Source organism: Sciurus vulgaris (assembly GCF_902686455.1).
Source record: "Sciurus vulgaris genome assembly, chromosome: 2".
NCBI classification, from domain to species: Eukaryota; Metazoa; Chordata; class Mammalia; order Rodentia; family Sciuridae; genus Sciurus; species Sciurus vulgaris.
In genome coordinates, this window is record NC_136462.1 from 183,655,926 (window position 1) to 183,673,411 (window position 17,486).

General features: G+C 48.7%; 1 protein-coding gene across 1 annotated transcript in view; it reads right to left on the minus strand.

Annotated features, from left to right (window-relative positions):
- Positions 1 to 7,199: 7,199 nt before the first annotated feature.
- Positions 7,200 to 17,486, minus strand: part of TTI1 (TELO2 interacting protein 1) — a 44,278-nt gene continuing 33,991 nt past the window's right edge. The window contains exon 8 of the mRNA XM_079128132.1: positions 7,200 to 7,903. Coding sequence (XP_078984258.1) covers positions 7,720 to 7,903 — 184 coding nt within the window. The 3' untranslated portion in view covers positions 7,200 to 7,719. The remainder of the gene's footprint in view (positions 7,904 to 17,486) is intronic.

The following is a 17,486-nucleotide window of genomic DNA, read 5'->3' on the forward strand; positions in this document are numbered from 1 at the left end:
ATCTGTCTCCAGAGCCCTTGCTCTGAGCTGCTGCCCACCTCTCCTCCGGTGCAGACTTCTGTTGCTGACTTCTCACACTTTCTTGTCTTGTGTGCTTCTTCTCTGAGCCTAGCTCCTGGGAGGCAGTATTTATATCTTTTAATCTCAGGGCCTGGCACACAGGAAGCCTCAAACATTGTTTGTCGAAATGAAGTTTCCAACCAGCAGTTTGGATCCTGTTCCATGAACCCTGATGTAGTAATCGATCGTGTCATGTTAGCAGCCACAGGTTGGAATCCAGCCTTTACTCTCAATGCCTTTAGGTCAAGCACCGGATGCGCAGTCCTGTGTGAGGTCAACTAGGAGGCAGGGGCACAATGTGTCACTGTCCATGGTGCTGAAGACTTCTTGTGAACACACCTCCTCCCTGAGCTGCTACAGAGGCGGGGGTGGGGGGCCAGAGGGCAGCGCGCAGTCCCCAGGGAGCACAAGAGCCCTGAATTCGGCCCAGACAGTCAGGAAAACCTCCAAGGCCTGACCTTCCTCCCTCCGGCCCAGATGAGCCAGTGTGGGTGGAAGATCATCTTCCTGCATACCCGAAGGAGCCAAGGTGGCTGCCTGCAGTGCAGGGCACACCCCCTCCACCGAAAGGCATCCTCTCCAAGACCCCTTTGCTTGTTTGGATTAAGCACTGTCTCCCACCCCAGCCCTGGTTCCCCTTGAGAAATGCAAAGCTCAAAGGAGGGGTCCCAGATGACAACAGGCTCCTGCCACCAAATGTAAGTTTGCAAAGAATTATAGACTCAAATGCTCTTTTTAACGATAAAATATTTTGTAAGTTACACATGCATGGGACAAAAAAGGAAAAAGTCGAGCATATAAAGGGAACTCTGTGATAAGACTTCTCATGGTTGAGCGGGTTCCTCTTCGCGGAGGCTGCCACCTGGGTGTCCGGAGAGAGATTCCACACATGTCCTCCCCTCCCCCGAAAACAACAGCATCTGTCTGCTTGTCTTCTCCTTCACTGTGTCTTGGAGCCACTCCCCGAGATTGACCTCGTTCTTTGGAAAGGCTACAGGGTACACTACACATGTCTGGGGGGCCCTTCCTTAGCCAGTTTTCTCTGGATGGACTTGGAGGTTGTTTGCAATCTTTTATTAATGCAAACAATGTATCACAATGTATTGCAAGCACCTTATTCATCATCTTTGCACAAGGGCAAGTAAATTCCTAAAAGCAGGATTGCTGAGTCCATGTGTATGTGCATTTAAAACTCTGATAGCTTTTACTGTTTTATTCTTTAAAAGTGCAGCTCAGCAATTTATTATATGGATGGACCAAACGCCATTAAACCAGCCCACCCCCTCTCTCCTCCACCCCCGTCTCTCACTTTCCTTTGAATTTTATATGTACATTTAGGAAATAGTTCACAGCAACAGTTCCTGGCTTTTGATATACAGCTCCTCAGTACAGTTCAGCAGAGTTTCTGGGTTGGGGGGAAGGAGAGGAGGGGCGTTTTAGACTCTCCTAGATGGATGGTTAAATCCCATGGTTATTTTCTATATTTTGCCTCCAGTCTTTGAGATATTAATGTAAAGCATTAAGCCCGATGCTTGGCACATACAGGACATGCAACATATGTGAGTTTTTGTAAATTAGGAAGAGTGTCACAGTAAATAGTGTGTACGTGTGCATCTTTGTTTGCATGTGTGAATTGCCCAATTGGCCTCCAAAAAGCGTATACCATTACACATCTGCCAACACTACCAGCCAATCACAGATGTTTCAGGGGTCCAAACCTTTCACCTAGCAGACAGGGTGACCGAGGCTTGAGAGGCAGAGTGCTCAAGGTCAACTGTGAGCTGTGGCACAGTTTGATTCCTATTTTTGGCCTCACTGACCTCCTCTGGGGACCTGGGGCAGTGATCAGGGTGGAATGAGAGCCACCATTGGGGATGTGAAGATGGCACCAATGGAGGGAGGGGGGAGTGGGTGTGCCGAGGTCTGTCTCCACCACACACCTGTGTCGCAGGGAAGGCACAGTGTTTTATTTCAAGAAAAAACTTCGGACTCTTCTCCTCTACTTCTTTTCCAGTCCCCTGCCCCCATCTTTTCCCTTGGAAACGGGCCCCAGAGATTCTGAAAGGTGCTCTCCTGACTTCTGAGCCCGCCTGTGTGGGAGGAAGCTGGGGACGTGAGGGTACTGATTGAGAGAGCAGGTGGAGACCCAGGAGCTGTTGTGCACAAAGAATGGCAAATTACATAAGGAGGGAAAAGGGAAGGGGGTGGTGGCGGCAGCTATTTTTCCAGTGATTTTTAACCCTTCGCTGCTGCAAGAGCAGGCAGCCCCGGATGCCTGGCTCTGGTGCCGCCAGAGACATTGCCATCAACAGAGGGTGCTGGACACCCTAAAGCGAGGAAGGCACGGCTCCCACCTCGTCCTCTGCAGACAGGCTTTGTACTCTGGGTAAAACTGTCGGAAAAGGTAGAACGGCTCCTAATCTAGGAGATGATTCCTGTGGGAAATCAGGCTGCTTTTCAAGCGTAATTTGAAAAGCTGCTGCCTCCAAACTTCAGTGGTGGTGGGGTGGGGGCGGGGGACGCAGGGAGAAGAATGCCATTTATAAAGCAATCAACGCTCGGGCAGAGTCCGCCATCACTCAGAATTATTTTCCGAAATTTGGCCTCTCTTCCTTACTCTGGAGGAAAGGCAATCCGGGCACTTGGCTTCCAATCAAGCCCGACGCAGAGGACTGGGGCGAGCCACACAAAGGGAGAGGGACCCTGCATTGTTCATCACAGCAGGAGATGCGGAAAATCATTTCTGGGCTCCTCCGAGCTCCGGATGGAGCTTCATCAGAGGTTCCATTCATCTCACTTCTTACTTTTAAACTTTAAAGCACATATTTATGTGCCTCAAGTTGCTCATGAACCACGGCATGTCAAACAGTTTGGGGTTGATGGAAGAGGCACATTTTCTCGTCCTGGGACTTTCAGAAACACAATTTCATTGCTAGTCTCTCTTCCTTCCAGTTTCTCCCGTCGGCTGCCACGAGATGAATATTCCTAAAATGCTGCTTTCAATACATTACTCTCCTGTTCCAGAATCTTCCAAGGCTACTTCTTGATCCCTTAAGGCTGGGATTTTTAGATTGGCATTCAAGGACCCCCTGTAAATGTGGCCTCCGCTCCCCAAATCCCCTGACCACACCTTCCAGATTCCCAGGGTGCACGTGTCACCGGTCACAGAGGCGGGGTGGTGAAGGCCACTTGACAATTTCCCTCTCCCCACCCTGGCATCTCTTTTCCTAGTAACCAAATTCAGCCCTTCCTTTGGGGAAGCCAGAGTCCTGACTTAAATGTGGAGAACTGACCCCCTGCCTCTAGGCCTGTCTGTGAAGATGCTGTCCACCGGAAGCTAGTGATTGACAGTTCTGGGAAGGGGGAACTGTCAATAGACTTATGAAACTTTTGAGCTAAGAATGATTTTTACATTTTGAAAAAGGTTGCAAAAAAGCAAAGGTGACCCAGTGACCCAGGGCCAGTGGAGCCTAACAGATTCACTACCAGCCTTTATGGGGAGGCTGGCAGCACCTGTTGTAGGGTGGACAATGTTTGACCTGGGGCCCGGCAAAGGACTGGCTGAGCTGATGAAAGCAAATCCTAGGACGTTAGCTGGGGCTCTCAGAAGGAGGCACACAGTCTCCTAGTTGTTCTTATTTATTCATCTATTTTTGTGGTACTGGGGATTGACCCTAGGGTGCTTTACCACTAAACTTTACATCCCCAACCCTGTTTATTTTTTATTTTGAGATAAATGTCTCGCTAAGTTGTCATGGCTGGCTTCACACTGGCGACTCATCCCTCAGCTTCCTCAGTAGCTGGGGTTACAGTGTATGTGCTGCACCAGGCTCCAGTTGTGTTAGTAGGGAAGAATATAAGCCTGGAACTGTTGGTGGCTATTGCAGACACTTCATGGAGAGGGGCTGCTAGAGAAAGAAGGCTGAACCAGGGAAAGTGGCATCGAGACGGAGACAGGCTGAGGGGTCTGGAGCCAGCTGGCCTCTTGGTTCTGTGTGCAAGACACTTCGTTTTGCTCCCACCAGTTTGGGTTGGGTCTCCTGTCACTTCTGGTGGGACGAGTACAGACACTAGTAGCCAGGGTACAAGCCTTTAAGCGTATTTATTTTCCTTGTCTGAACACTTTTAGACTCTCTGACTACCTCCTCCCAGAAGCCTCTGCAGCTCCCTTTAGTTCTGGGGTGTTTCATGAGGGACTGAACCATAAACTCCCTCAACTACCACTGTCTGGAGGGGTATCCTTAATAAAGTCTTGGACTACAGGCTGGGAAGCAGGTGGAAAGAATGCTGCTGGAGCCCCGGGCCCTGGGATAGATGAGCTATGAATCATGGCATTTCTGTCTCCGGACGTAGCTGCCCACAGAGGCAGAGGCAGCAGCTCTGCTTCAGAGATGAGGAAAATCAAGCTCAGAAGTAAGATGACTGGGGGCTGGGATGTAGCTCAGCAGCAGAGCGCTTGCCTCGCATGTATGAGGCACTGGGTTTGATCCTTAGCACCACATATAAATAAATAAAAAATAAAGGATCGAGTCCATCTCAACTAAAAAAAAAGAAGAGGTAAGATGACTTGCCCAAAATCACACAGTGACTCAGTGGTGGTCAGAAATCAAATCCATCTCCGATGAACTCCAACTCCTCCTTGGATCCAGCTCTACAAGTTCCTGAATCCTCTGGGAATCTTCCACTGCCTGCAGAATTCAAGGCCTTTCAGGTTCTGCCTGTTCCTACCCGAAGTCCAGCCACAGCTGTGCTGGTGCTGGTGTCTCCTGAAGGAAGGAGCAGCCCTCACTGTCCCCACAAGTCGCAACAGAGGGGAAGGATCACTCTGCGATGTCCATGCTAACGAGGACTACTCTGAGTCAGTGGGACAGGTTCAGAATTAAAGTTGCCTGAATATAATAATAACTGGAGAGGTGTGCTAATTAGCTTTTTTTTTTTTTTTTTTTTTTTTTTTTTAATTGAGTGCAACAATCTGCCTGCAGGAATCAAAAGGCAGCTCAGCCCAGGATTTCTTAACTCTTTGAGGAAGAGGTGGGAATTTGGAAGACCACAGCAAAGCCCCCTGTGCCCATGATCTCCGGGACAGCTCTCCCAGGCAAGCCCAGGTGTCAGGATGCGCCTGTGCATCTGCCCCTGCCTCTGGGAACACACCGTGGCTTGCCACACCAGCCACTCTGGGAAGGTTGGCCACTTAAATCTTGCAGGGAGCAGCGACGTGACGATCTGTTTTCTCATTTGCCATTAGAGACTGAGTTTGTGTCCCCAGTGGAGTCAGGAGTAACACTGAATCCTTTCACGACCCCATCAATTAGAGGGCCCTTCTCTTCCTTTCCCGGGGGAGGTCATCCCTGAACTTCAAAGCTGGGAGACAGCTAAATGACAGCGAGCACTTGTGGGGCTCTTAACGTGGGCTCTCTCTGGGTCATGGTGAAGTCTCTGGAATTGCAATAGAACTGTGAGGTCAGCTAAGCAGGCCCAGCAGAGGCCATGGTGTCTGGGGTATAGCCTTGGAGAATGCAGTGTCCTCTGGCGGGTGATGGGAGTGAACTGGGAGTGTGTTTCTAGGGACTGGGTCCTCAGAATTCATCAGATGCCTGGAGAGGCCCAGACCCAAAAGATTGAGAGCACACCCTCCGCCCAATCCCTCCACTTTTCCAACTGGATAACCAGAGCGGAGGCACTCTCCTCCAGGGACTCACTGGTAGGGCCACACGAGAACCTGCTGCTGCCACCTCCCCAGCTGGACATGTCACTGCTCTGGAGGGCAGACACTAAAAGCAAATCCAAGGGCCTCTCCAGAAACGGCTGAGAACCCTGACTCCGAGGTGCGCCCACGCCAACCACCTCTGGGTTTCTGCAGAGCTTGGGGATTTCCTACGTCACACAAGGCACCTAGCTGGTGCTTCCCCACATGTCCGGCGAGGGAACGCTCAGCGCCCCAGGATCTTCCAACATGCACGTGCCTGTGTACTGAGGCTTTAATTTTTTTGGCAGTTCTAGGGACTGATCCCTGAGCCTTACACATGCTAGACAAGTGCTCTACCTCTGAGTTACACTCCTGGCCTTGCTGGGCATCTCAATTTACTTAATCTGTTAAATTCCTCAGCTAGAAGAAAAATCAAGTATTTCTCTTAGCCTTTTCTAATAAACAGCAGCTCCCGGTTACCACATGAGTGAGCATCGAAAGGTTCCCTTTACACAAGTACTGGCTAAATCAAGCCAGCGTGGTGGAACTAGAAACCAGTATCTGGCTATCCCTGACGATGAGTGAGCCGAGATGGTGCAGCACACGCATCCGTGGCTATACCAGCAGAAGGAACGGGATGTTCCAGACCTCCTGATGGAAGAGCGGAAGGCCATCTTTGGAGTACTAGTCCAGAAAACAAAGCCAAGAGGAAAATACCCAACCTGAGGCGAGAGTCTTGCTCTGCCTCCCAATTTACAGGAAGCACGGGGAACAGGAGGAGTCTGTGAAAGGCCGCCTGCCACGCAGTCTGCAAACCCAGACTGTGGGGAAAGCTGTGGGACAGATGACCTTGTTTCCTTTCCAGGAAATTTACAAGGAGAAGAGAAGTGGAGGGGGAATCTACAAATTGAGAGCTCTATTTAGAGACACATTCACATTGATCACTGGATGTACAGAACTTACTTCAATTCAGTTTCAAACGTGCCAGGGAAATTCAGACCCCAAGTGAAGAATATTTGACAATACCAAAGGATTGCTGTTAATTTTTTTAATGATAATGGTATTGTGGTTATACATTTTAACTTTGGGTGAGACATCTGAAAATATCCTTAAAAATAACTAAGGGTGTCATGGTGGTGGGTAAATGGGTTGAGGTAGACAAAGCAAGACTGGCCACATGCTGGTAACCAGTGAGCTGTTCTGGGTCCCTGGGTTTCTGTGTACTATTATCCACAGTGGAAAATTAAGAAATTAATCTCTCACTTAATATCCACAGAACCATCCTGAGTGGTGGCCCTAGGGAGGGAGGCTGGGGAAGGGGATCTTTCTGTTGTTGCTTAGGACTGCTTAGGACTCCTTGGATTTTATACCATGGTTCCATATTAGCCATTCAAGAACATGATCTTATTTAAAAAAAAAACAAAACACCCAATTTAAATAACAAACTTCAAAGTGAGCTCTTGATCATACTTTCATCCTTTATTTTCTTTTCTTCCAAAGAATAGGTTAGGTACAACAAATGAGTTCCAGCTCCTCATTTGAGGGCGGAGGTGTACATGGAGACCTGTCTGTGGTGGCAGAGCTGTACTCTGAAGGTTCTTAGATGTGGGGTCCTAAATGCCACTCTCAGGGGTTCAGAGGACACATCCCGTGCACTTCGGTCCCAGCATCGTTACATACTTAGGGTTGTGTGTATGGCGGGGGTCTGGGAGGCAGATGGGGCCATGGAGGTGGCAGGCAGCAGAGTTAAACCCTTAGAGCTGACAGACAATGTCATCTGCAAACACGAGGTATGAAATATTAAGTAACAGTTGGCTACTTTCCTTCAATCCAATTTTTAGGCAGTTGTGTGATCGATCATTTATAAATTGATTGGCTGTCTGATCCACCTTCACAGGCTTCTCTGCTGCTGCCCAACGGCCTCCAGCAGGGGTGGGTTGGCCCACCTTCTGGCAGCAGGGGAGGAGGGCAGGTCACCGCAGCTCCCGGAGCAGCTGCAGCACGTTGGTGGCGTAGGGGCTCTGCTGTACGGAGGCCCCACGCAGCAGCACAGGGTGGAGGCTGGCGTGGGGTGGCGTGAGTGGCAGGGGGCAGTAAAGGTCATTCAGGAGGAACCAGGTGGAGTCCGGGTCCACTTTCATCAGGTGCAGGAAGACGCTGTTGGGAGAGGCAGGAGTGAGGGGTGAGTCCAGGAGGGAAGCCCAGGTGGTGGGGTGGAGTGTGCTGCCTTCACCCCAGCGGCTATTTACGGGACTGAGAAGAAATCAATCCTATCAAACCACTTCAACAGCACAAGGAACCCACTTTAGTTCCTAAGACAGAAACATCAGGACGGTCCCAAAGCCTAACAGGAATCAAGGTAAACAGCTTCATATTCACTGACAAGAGTAAAATAGTAATTAGGCCGAGCAGACAGTATTGACATCCAACGAGCTCTTGGCAAAGACACAGGTTAAGTTTTGGAGTCTGAAGCTGGCATTTTGAAAAGAAAAATGACAGGGCCCACCCCTCATTACAAGGTCTGAAGGGCTCAGGCAGGATGGGGGACTGCAGAGGGAAGCATGTGAGTCAGACCCAGAGTGGGGCTCCCTGCCTGGGCCCCCGGACAAGCCTCTTGGTCTCCAGGTTCTTGCTGAATTGTGCAGCTGGACCCTTTCTGGCCATGAAGAGTCCCAGATTCTTGGTGGTTTCAACACATACACACTCGGGCTCCCCTGAGAGGAGCCCACGGGAATTAGATCCAAAAGAACGCACGACTCTTTGCAGGCTGGCGAAGGGACAGAACCAGCAGAGGCCTGTCTGTGACCTCCATCAGGAACCAGGTACTGATGCCCTACTCACAAGTGCCCAAGGGCCTGAGCCACCACCAACCCACCAAGGTCAAGGTTATGAGGTTACCTGGCCCTTGCCTCTTATCTGCTCACCTCCTACTTCTGAACCATCAACTGCACCCAGGGCCACTGTGGCGGACAGTCCTCACACACCTGGCTGAGAGGCCCACATGACAACTTGGAATCTGGCTGTTCAATCCCAGGAGGGAGGAGGACCCCCCTGCTGGCCTGCTGCCTTGGCCTGTGCATCCCCTGCTGCAGGGGCTGCCTTCCTGCTCTGTCCAGATGGCTGTCCCTTCCTTTTCATTCACACAACCTTTCCATACGTGCTAATGGCTTATCTATGACCATCTCCCTTCCTCACAATATAAGCTCCTCAAGGGCAGGGACCATGGCTGTCCTGTTCGCTGCTGTTCCTGGCCACCTGGCATGGCACATGATAAGCATTCGGTAAACATTCAATGATTAAACAGGTTCTTATTTTCATGTGACTTTTTGACTTACTCAGTGGCTCACTAATGACTTAAGGTGACATCCTTCTCTGGAATATTTATATTCTGTAAAAGGATATGAAGGAGAAATTAGTTGCTTTTCATTAAGAAAGGAATAAGGGGCCAGGCATGGTGGCGCACATCTGTGACCCCAGTGACTTAGGAGGCTGAGGCAGGAGGAGCACAAGTTCCATGTCAGCCTTGGCAACTTAGCAAGATCCTGTCCCAAAATAAAAAAATAAAAAGGGATGGGGTGTGGCTCAGTGGTGGAGCACCCCTGCGTTCAACCCCCAGTACTGTGCAGTCATGTATGGGTACGGATAAATAAAAGCAAAGGAACATTAACAGGTCCGTGCCGTGACATTGCTAGCTAAGGAGCTGCAGGAACTCACCCTTTTCTTGGACTCGCTGTTCTCACCTCCTCAGGGTTTTGATGAAGAAGGAAGCAGATCACGCCCTAAGCATGAGAGTCCCTCTTACCAACTCAAGCTACAGTCGGCCTTCTGTACCCACGGGCTCCACCCACGGGGTCAACCAACCACGGACTGAAACTATTTGGAAAACACACTGCATCTGTACAGAACACCCATGGCCTTTCTTCCTTGTCACCATCCCCTAGACAACACCGTGTGACAAACATTCACACAGCATTCACACGGTGTAAGGTATCGTAAGTAATCAGGAGCTGATGTAAGGTGAGACGATGTGTGTAGGTTTTATGCGAATACTGTGCCATTTTATACAAGGGTCTTGACATTCTTGGTTTTTGGCAAATGTGGGGGGGTCCGGGAACCAACCCACCCATGCATACCAAGGGACAACTCTATATAGTACCATTTGATGGATCACATTTTACTCCCCCCTCGCCACTGCCTTCTTATTTTTGACAGTTATTCCTGGGAGCCTCTAGCATCCTTTTGGGCATCAAATCAGGCATTAAAGGCTTGCCAACCAAAACTAAATTTCTAGTTCTTAATTTTATTAATCTGAAAAACCTGTGCCCTTTGGGGACTCAGGTCTTATCCTGTGAAGCCAGTTTTGCTTTCTTCCTCGGGCTTAACAGAAGGATGTGACGGAGGTTACTAAGGGAGGCAGGTTGGGAGGCGAGGGGCCACTTAAAAATTTCCTGTTCCTGTTCTGTACCCCAATAATTTTAAGTTTCCTGTGCTTAGGATAATCGTGTGTTTATAACCTGCACACTGTTTGCTGGAGAAGTGATTAGAATATTCTAATTCATTGTTTCCACTTCACCGCAGAAAGGAGATGGGGCCTGCGTGGGAGACAATTTTTGTTTAAAAACAAAAATATCTTTGATAATTAGAGTGGCAAGGGAAATAAAAAAACGCACCCAAAACGGGAGGCAGATTTCTATTTACACGTGACACAGCTGACAGTTTTCCCTGGTGCCAAAGACTGTGAGAATGCAAATGCTTTCATTTGATTTTTTCCCCGTCGAGAACTGGAACAGGTCTCAAGCTCCAGCGTGGCACTCCTGCTTCAAGGGATGTTTGTATCTGGGCAACACCCGGTGAATGGTGCCACCGCCCAGTCCAGTCACAGTGCTCTCTGACTCGTGCCATGAAAAGGTGGCAATGCTCATTTTCTGAGCCCTTTTCAAAATGCTAAATGTGGATGTTGTATTCTTTGGCAGAAAAGGAAACAGCAAAAAGCCTCTTTCTGCCCGGAGAGATCTCCAAATAAAATGCTAACAGGAAGCAAAGAAGAAAATGCACAAAGTTCACCTTTTTTATTCGGTAAGAGCCAAACTCTTGGAAGAATCATTTTGGGTCTCATTTCTTGGCTCTTAAAGGGGTAGATACCCCAGAATGGCAGGCAGTAACGCAAGCTCCTTCCCCTGCCTCTGAGGCTTGAAGCAAATTACTTTGCCTTCTGAACCTGTTTCCTCTTCCTCCAAAGGAGGATAGCCACACCCGGCCCACCCTCCCTGGGTTTGTTCTGAGGCTCTGAGGAGAGGAGCGGGGGACACTTTGAAGTGTGTAATGAAAACACACTCCTTCCAGAAAGAGAGAAAGACTGTGTGTGTCGAAGGAATAATTATCACGACCAACTCCAGCAGCACTGCCACGCCAGGGATTACTCCCAGACTCTCCGCAAGGGCAAGACACTTCTCTTTTGTTTCACTCATAACCCCTCCACGCTCACTTGATGGGGGTCCCAATTCTTAGACAATGGGGTTCTAATTTCACCTATTATTTTCAGGAAGAAACAAATGCAGTATTCTCTGCCCTCCACATGCCTGAGGTGGGGCACAAACACCGTGCCATGCAAGCAGATGGCTGGCAGGCACAGCTGCGCTCTTGCTGGGTGAGAGGCGCGTGGCCTGCTGAACTCTAAACACCGACAAATTCGGAACCAGGACCCTCTTTGGCTTTAACTCCTGGGAGCTGAGTCTGAGAACCAGGAGGTCTAGTCTGAGCACTCAGCAGCCAGGCTTTGTCCCAAATTCGGCTCCCACTTTGTTCTGGGGCCTGTTCCCGGCCAGCCTGAGCTGGGGAAAGGGGCTCCCAGGGTAAAGAGCCCAAAGCAAAAGCTGAAGTCCTGGGAGGCCCTTGCTACATAATCGAAAGCCAGAAGACAAAGGCTTCTGCTTTGAAGTGACTGGGGTAACAGCCTGGAAAATGTTCCAATACATCTCGAGACCGGCAGAGATGTCTGCTGAACATGCCAAATGACCAGTTCCATCTTTTTTCAAACCGAAAGAGAAACACTTTTTAAAAATATATGTACACTATTTAACTGATGAACAAAAATTTCTTTATCCTTCCCCCAGGCCCAAACGAGTGGCTCTGGGGAGCACAGTTATCAAGAGATTACCAGGTCCCCAGAGCACAGGGAGGCGCTCAGCTGAGCCTCATGACTCCGCGTGTCCCGAGGCCAGTGATTATCTCTCAATAACCTGTAGGGCCATGTAGCTTAAATGATAACTTGACTTTAAAAAATTTAGAACTCGCCGTTAGGCAGTTTCTAAGCAACCTCTGTTTCCATGGCAAAGAAGCCTGGTGTTTATACTGATTTTTCACTTAAAATGCGGTTTTATTGAATTTTGCTTCATGCAGGCAGCCATTTCCCTGCACTTCAGCCCTATCTACAACTGACGGGTATCACTAAGTACCTATAAACTCCAGATGCCCAACCAGCAGAGCGGCTTATTCCTTCAGGATCGGTATTGGGCTACTGAATGAGCAAGCTGGAGTGAGGTGGCCTGGGGAGGTAGGAAATGGGCTCCTGGAATCTACAGCTGGGTTTGGGTCTCATCTCTTCATGGTTCATCAAATATTTACTAGCACCTGGTCCAGCCCAGGCTCTGTGCCAGGTCTTCAGATACAAAGACGGATGGACAGAGGCTCTGGTCTCACTGCCCTGTCTGGCTGGGAAGGCTGACAGATCAGAGGCGTCCATGTTGCAATATGGCGAGGGCCATCCTAGGAAGCATGTGGGTGGAGCCAGGGAAGGAGTCCTGAGGAGGGGACATGGCCAACTGCTCCTCTGTAAAGAGAGGTGTGGATCAGATCAGTTCAAAGGTGCCTTCCAGCTCTTCCCTCAAAGGGTCCATAGCGGTTTTCCATCATGAACGCTGGGTTCACCCCTTCCCACGACGTGGTGCAACCAAAAAGCAATCCCTCTGCTGCAGAAGCACACAGTACGAAGTGTGTCCTCACCACTTCTGTCTAGACAACATCTGCTCAACGGGAACTCCAGAAAACCACCAGCCAATCGAGGCCCACGAAGGCTAAACAAACTGTAACTGAAATGTGGGGCTTCCGGCTCTCCTGGGCGGCAGGCTATTCTTTCTCTGTCAATTATTTGCTTGAGGGGTCTGCTGTTCCTTGTCTCTTTCTGGATTTATAAAATGCTCTCATGAGCTGTCAGGGTAAATGCCAGTGGTAAAGAACTTGCGGCTCTGTGATCTGTTTATTTATTTATTTATTTGGGGCTTCTAAAGAACTTATTTAGGGCTGTCTCCTTAGGAACCTGACACAGGCTATCTCTATACTGGTGCGAGGGAGTGCGATCAGAAAAGACACACGCTTGTCAGAAAGCAGGCATGGCCACAGCGCTACCTGAGCATGCCTGTCATTCCTGCGCTGGCGGAATGGCCTCCACGCCCTCTTTCCTCCGGCCACCTCTTCTCCCGTTACTCGGTGCACACGATGCTGCAAATGAGGTTGTGTGTTGCTATTTAAACAAATGGATGCTCGGGGTGCCGACGTGTCCTAGCCAGCAAGCAGTGGGGCTAAGTTTCCATACTCAGTAATTTACTCTAATGGGTCTCGGTTCATTGGTTAACCAGTATTTCAAGCCTGTCCTTTCTTGCTATTCAATTTAGCTATCTTCCCCTGCACGGAGGTCGTTTTTTGTTTCTAAATGTTGGAAATGGAGGATTATGACTGGAAGCAACGATTTACTTTCCAAATAAATACTACCAATTACCTCTGCAGCTATACATACTCTTCAGACTTAACTATATTTACGTGTTCAAGACCATTCATCTATCGATCTAACTCCAACACACGTACCCACACAGAGACCCATATTAAAAATATTTAAATGCAACAAGGACAGGATTTAAAACCACAAACACCAGTAGAAGTGCATGATGCTAATTGTGCCCCCAAAGTACCACAAGACAAAGTGTCATAAATGCAGTGGAATGACTCCATTGCTTTGTGCATATTTAAAAGGACATGGCGCTGAGAGGCCCAATCTGTTACAGACAATTGACTAGGCCAGAACCTAGGTTTTAAATCCCACTGGGCTGGATTTAAAAGCAGCCCCTTCCATCTGGTCAGCTCCCCAACCTCCAGGCTTCCCCAGCCTAGACCCAATGGCGGTGCTTCTGGGCACTGACTGACTCGGGCTTTGGCACGGGCTAGCCGCGCACAGGCCGCAGCAGCTTCCGCCCCTCCCCAACACACAGGCGTCCAGGCAGCGGCCTGAATAATTTGCCCCCTCCTCCCAGAACCGTTTTCCTGTCAGCTGTGTTTTGGTGCCAAGTCTTCAGATGCCTCAAGAAATGGCTCTTTCTGTATTTGCTGCAAGGGTGCTGAGGACATTAGTCACAACGGCACCCTGTGCTCTTCCGAGATGACCCATGGAGGCATCTTCCCAAGGTTCAGTGACAAGGAGAGCTGTGCTTCTGACTGAGCTTTCTCTTTCTAAGCTCTTTTCCAGTGTTCACTGGAAGCTGCGCCACAGATGACACTTCCCTCTGCTGTCCGTTAGGAAGTGTGAAGCCACTTCAAGTCCCGCTCTGGCGGGGCGCAGGCTCTGCACTCTACGCACCCACCTTGACGCTGGCTCCATCTTACTTTTGCTCATATCCCTTTTCCTTTTAAAAAGTCCTTTGCTTGTTTCCTTTTTTCTTTACTGCATACACTTAGTTTAAAGATGTCTCAAGTCATTTTTGGAATTAAGGAGGAAGTTTAAATAATGATTAATAACTACTATTTATTGACTGTTTTACTCTGTGGTATTATTTTTGTGTTTAAAAAATGAATATATGAACCTTATAATAATTGTATCAGGTAGAAAGTGATATGATTATTTCATCTTATAGATTAGGAAGCCCAGACTTTGAGAAGTAAATTAACTTGCCCATGCTTACCTTGCTATTGAACGGCAATGTGAGGCCAGCTCTAACTTGGTATTCATCTTTGAAATCTTCAACTCTCAACACAGTTCTTGGCTCATAATAAGAGATCCAGTAAAAACTGTCTGTTTTGAGCACCTAAGAGGCTGTAGCGAATGTGTGGGCTGCATTTACTGTATGGCCAGTGTATAGCACAGTGCTGGAGCGCATGCCTCGCACGAGCAAGACCCTGGGTTCAACCCCAGCACCCTCCTGCCAGTTTTTCAAATAAATTCCCACATAAGATGATACTTGGGCCATTTCCCTGCTACTTTGCCTGGTACTGAGATTATTACATTCTGACAGCCTCTTAGGTGTCCAAGACAGACAACAGACAGGCAAAGGGAACAAATGGCTACCCTGCCGTCTGCCCAGGATTTTGATAACCTCAAAATCCACTTTGTGAAGCAGCACAGCCAGCAGGCAAGATCTGCCATCAAGGGCATCCTGTTCCCAACCCAGCACTGCATGTATATCTGCAAATACACCCCACTGGGTGGTCGATCATCAGTCACATGACAGCACCGAGGAAGCAGGGACAGGACTGGTAACATCTGATTTAAGCAGCACTGAGGTCCCTGCCTTTAGATCTGAAACCCAGCAACCCACTCTGTTTGTAATCTGCATGGCAGATGTCTCTTCTCTTTGACACCATGAAATCATGCCTATATGCGCACAGTGAACAGCTTCAGATCTGAGTGTATTTTTAGAACAATGGGCCTTGGAAAGAAAAGCAGCAAGGCCTGTTGAAAGATGGATAATAGGAAAGCCAACTACTTGGTCTGGATTTGTCAACTATTAATCAAGTGTCAAAAGGAAAAATAATAGAAGTGCCCTCATTTCCATGCTGGGTGCAATCTGAAGGGGAAACAGTTTGGTAGCCCAACCTCAAACAAACTGCCCACACCATTTAAGGGAATAAGCTACTCCTTCCGAGCTCAGCTGAACCAACGGATCACCTCTGTGGCTCCTGATCTGTTCAAATATAATAGGCCTACGTGTGGGTGAAGACAGGAGTTGGGCTCTGACGGGGATGAAATGGAGGAGCCTGTGCCAGTCTGTGTTTGTCCCGGTTTGAAGGCACTGGCTGGTTCTTTGATGGGCTGGGATCCTACTGTTAAAAAGAGAGCAGGGAAGTCAGTCAGGAAATGAACCTTCAAACCTGTCACACTCTCACGCAGAGGGGGTGGGAAGAGGTGGCACAATTAACATGAAAAAGACCTTTCTGAGGTGAAAACCCTGCTCAGGTTTCAGTAAAGACTCAGCAGGCTGGCAAGTAACACTGCATTCAAGTAGATATGTGTGTAATATACATATAACGTATATTTGATAAATTTATACCTACAGCCGGCCCCTGTGTGTGTGTGTGTGTGTGTGTGTGTGTGTGTGTGTATTTTAGAACATAAGCATGGTGAGGGCACAGGCCTGTCCATTCCCTCTACTTTCAGTGTCGAGAAGTCGAGAATGGTGCCTGGCACATACAATCTGCTCGACAATGTGCAGAATGAGCGAGCACTGAGTGGATATCCAGAGCATCAAAGCAAGATGTCCACACCAAGACCCTAAGAAGAGGATGTTACTGTCACCCCCTGTTTATGGAGGATGGAAATAAAATGCAGGAGACTAAACCATTCGTTCAAGGTCATAAGGCTGGTAAGATTTGAACCTAGGTTTGTCCATCTCCAAGACTGGTGCCCTCTGCTCTCATACACAATGGCTGGGCAGAGGAAGCTGAAAGGGCAATGCCCCCTCCTCCACCATATCAAGGACTATAGCAACAGCAGCATCCAGTACCTGCATGACCAGAAGGTGCACCAGCTGGTCACTACCTGTTGGTGCCCTGCATCCCTAGCCGGGCTCCGGGGTTGGCAGGTGGGCGCAGAACTTGGAAGAGAAACAAGCAGTCTAAAGGTTTTGTTCCTTGATCCTGAGATGTGCTGGGCATGGACTTAATCTTTATAAAAATAGATATTGCCTAGGTTTACTTCCTTGTGGTCCAGGGTGAGTCTTACTGGATGATATAAGACCTCACTGCAAGACAGGGGCTCTCAGAGGCTGGCCCAAGGAGTATGGCTCTAACGGACTTCAGCCTGGCCGAGTGCATGTACTGGCTTAAAGAAGAAACAGAAATTTGGGGTTTATTCTTTCATCTCAAATTCCTTTCATGTGTGGAAGGGAAAAGTTCCCTGGTCAGAAAAGCACAGAACTGTGGAGACCCACTGCATGCTGGGAGATATCCTGAAGGCTTCTGGGGCCACCTGGGAATTTAAATCAGTTAAGTGTGCCTCTGCACTGGGCTGAGAAGAGGGTGTGGCTAATCTGACCTGTTATTTGAAATCCAATGCTTGCCCTTAGGGACTCTGCCTTATTTACAGCTCCTGGTATACTGACCCCTCCTCCCACACCCTATATATGATTTGCTCATTTGTTATCCACTGAAGTTATTTAACTGGATGGACTTTGGGGAGCTGGTTGTTTTTGTTTTTGTTTTGCATCTCCAGTTAACAGTGACACCTGGTGGTAACAAGCAGCAAGGTTATACCCCACCCCCCACCTCCCCCAAGTTGCAAGATTTATGCCCCCTCCTTACAAGGCACATTCACTAGATAAAAGCATTAAACTAGAATGGCATCTCTGTTCTTAGCATTTACAGCCTTGGTTATATCAACCACCCCCTGATCAATTTCCATTTCCAGAGTTTACAGCCTGGACGTAAAAGCCTGCCACAAAGGCTATATTTAATATGACAAATTAAAAAAGCAAACACA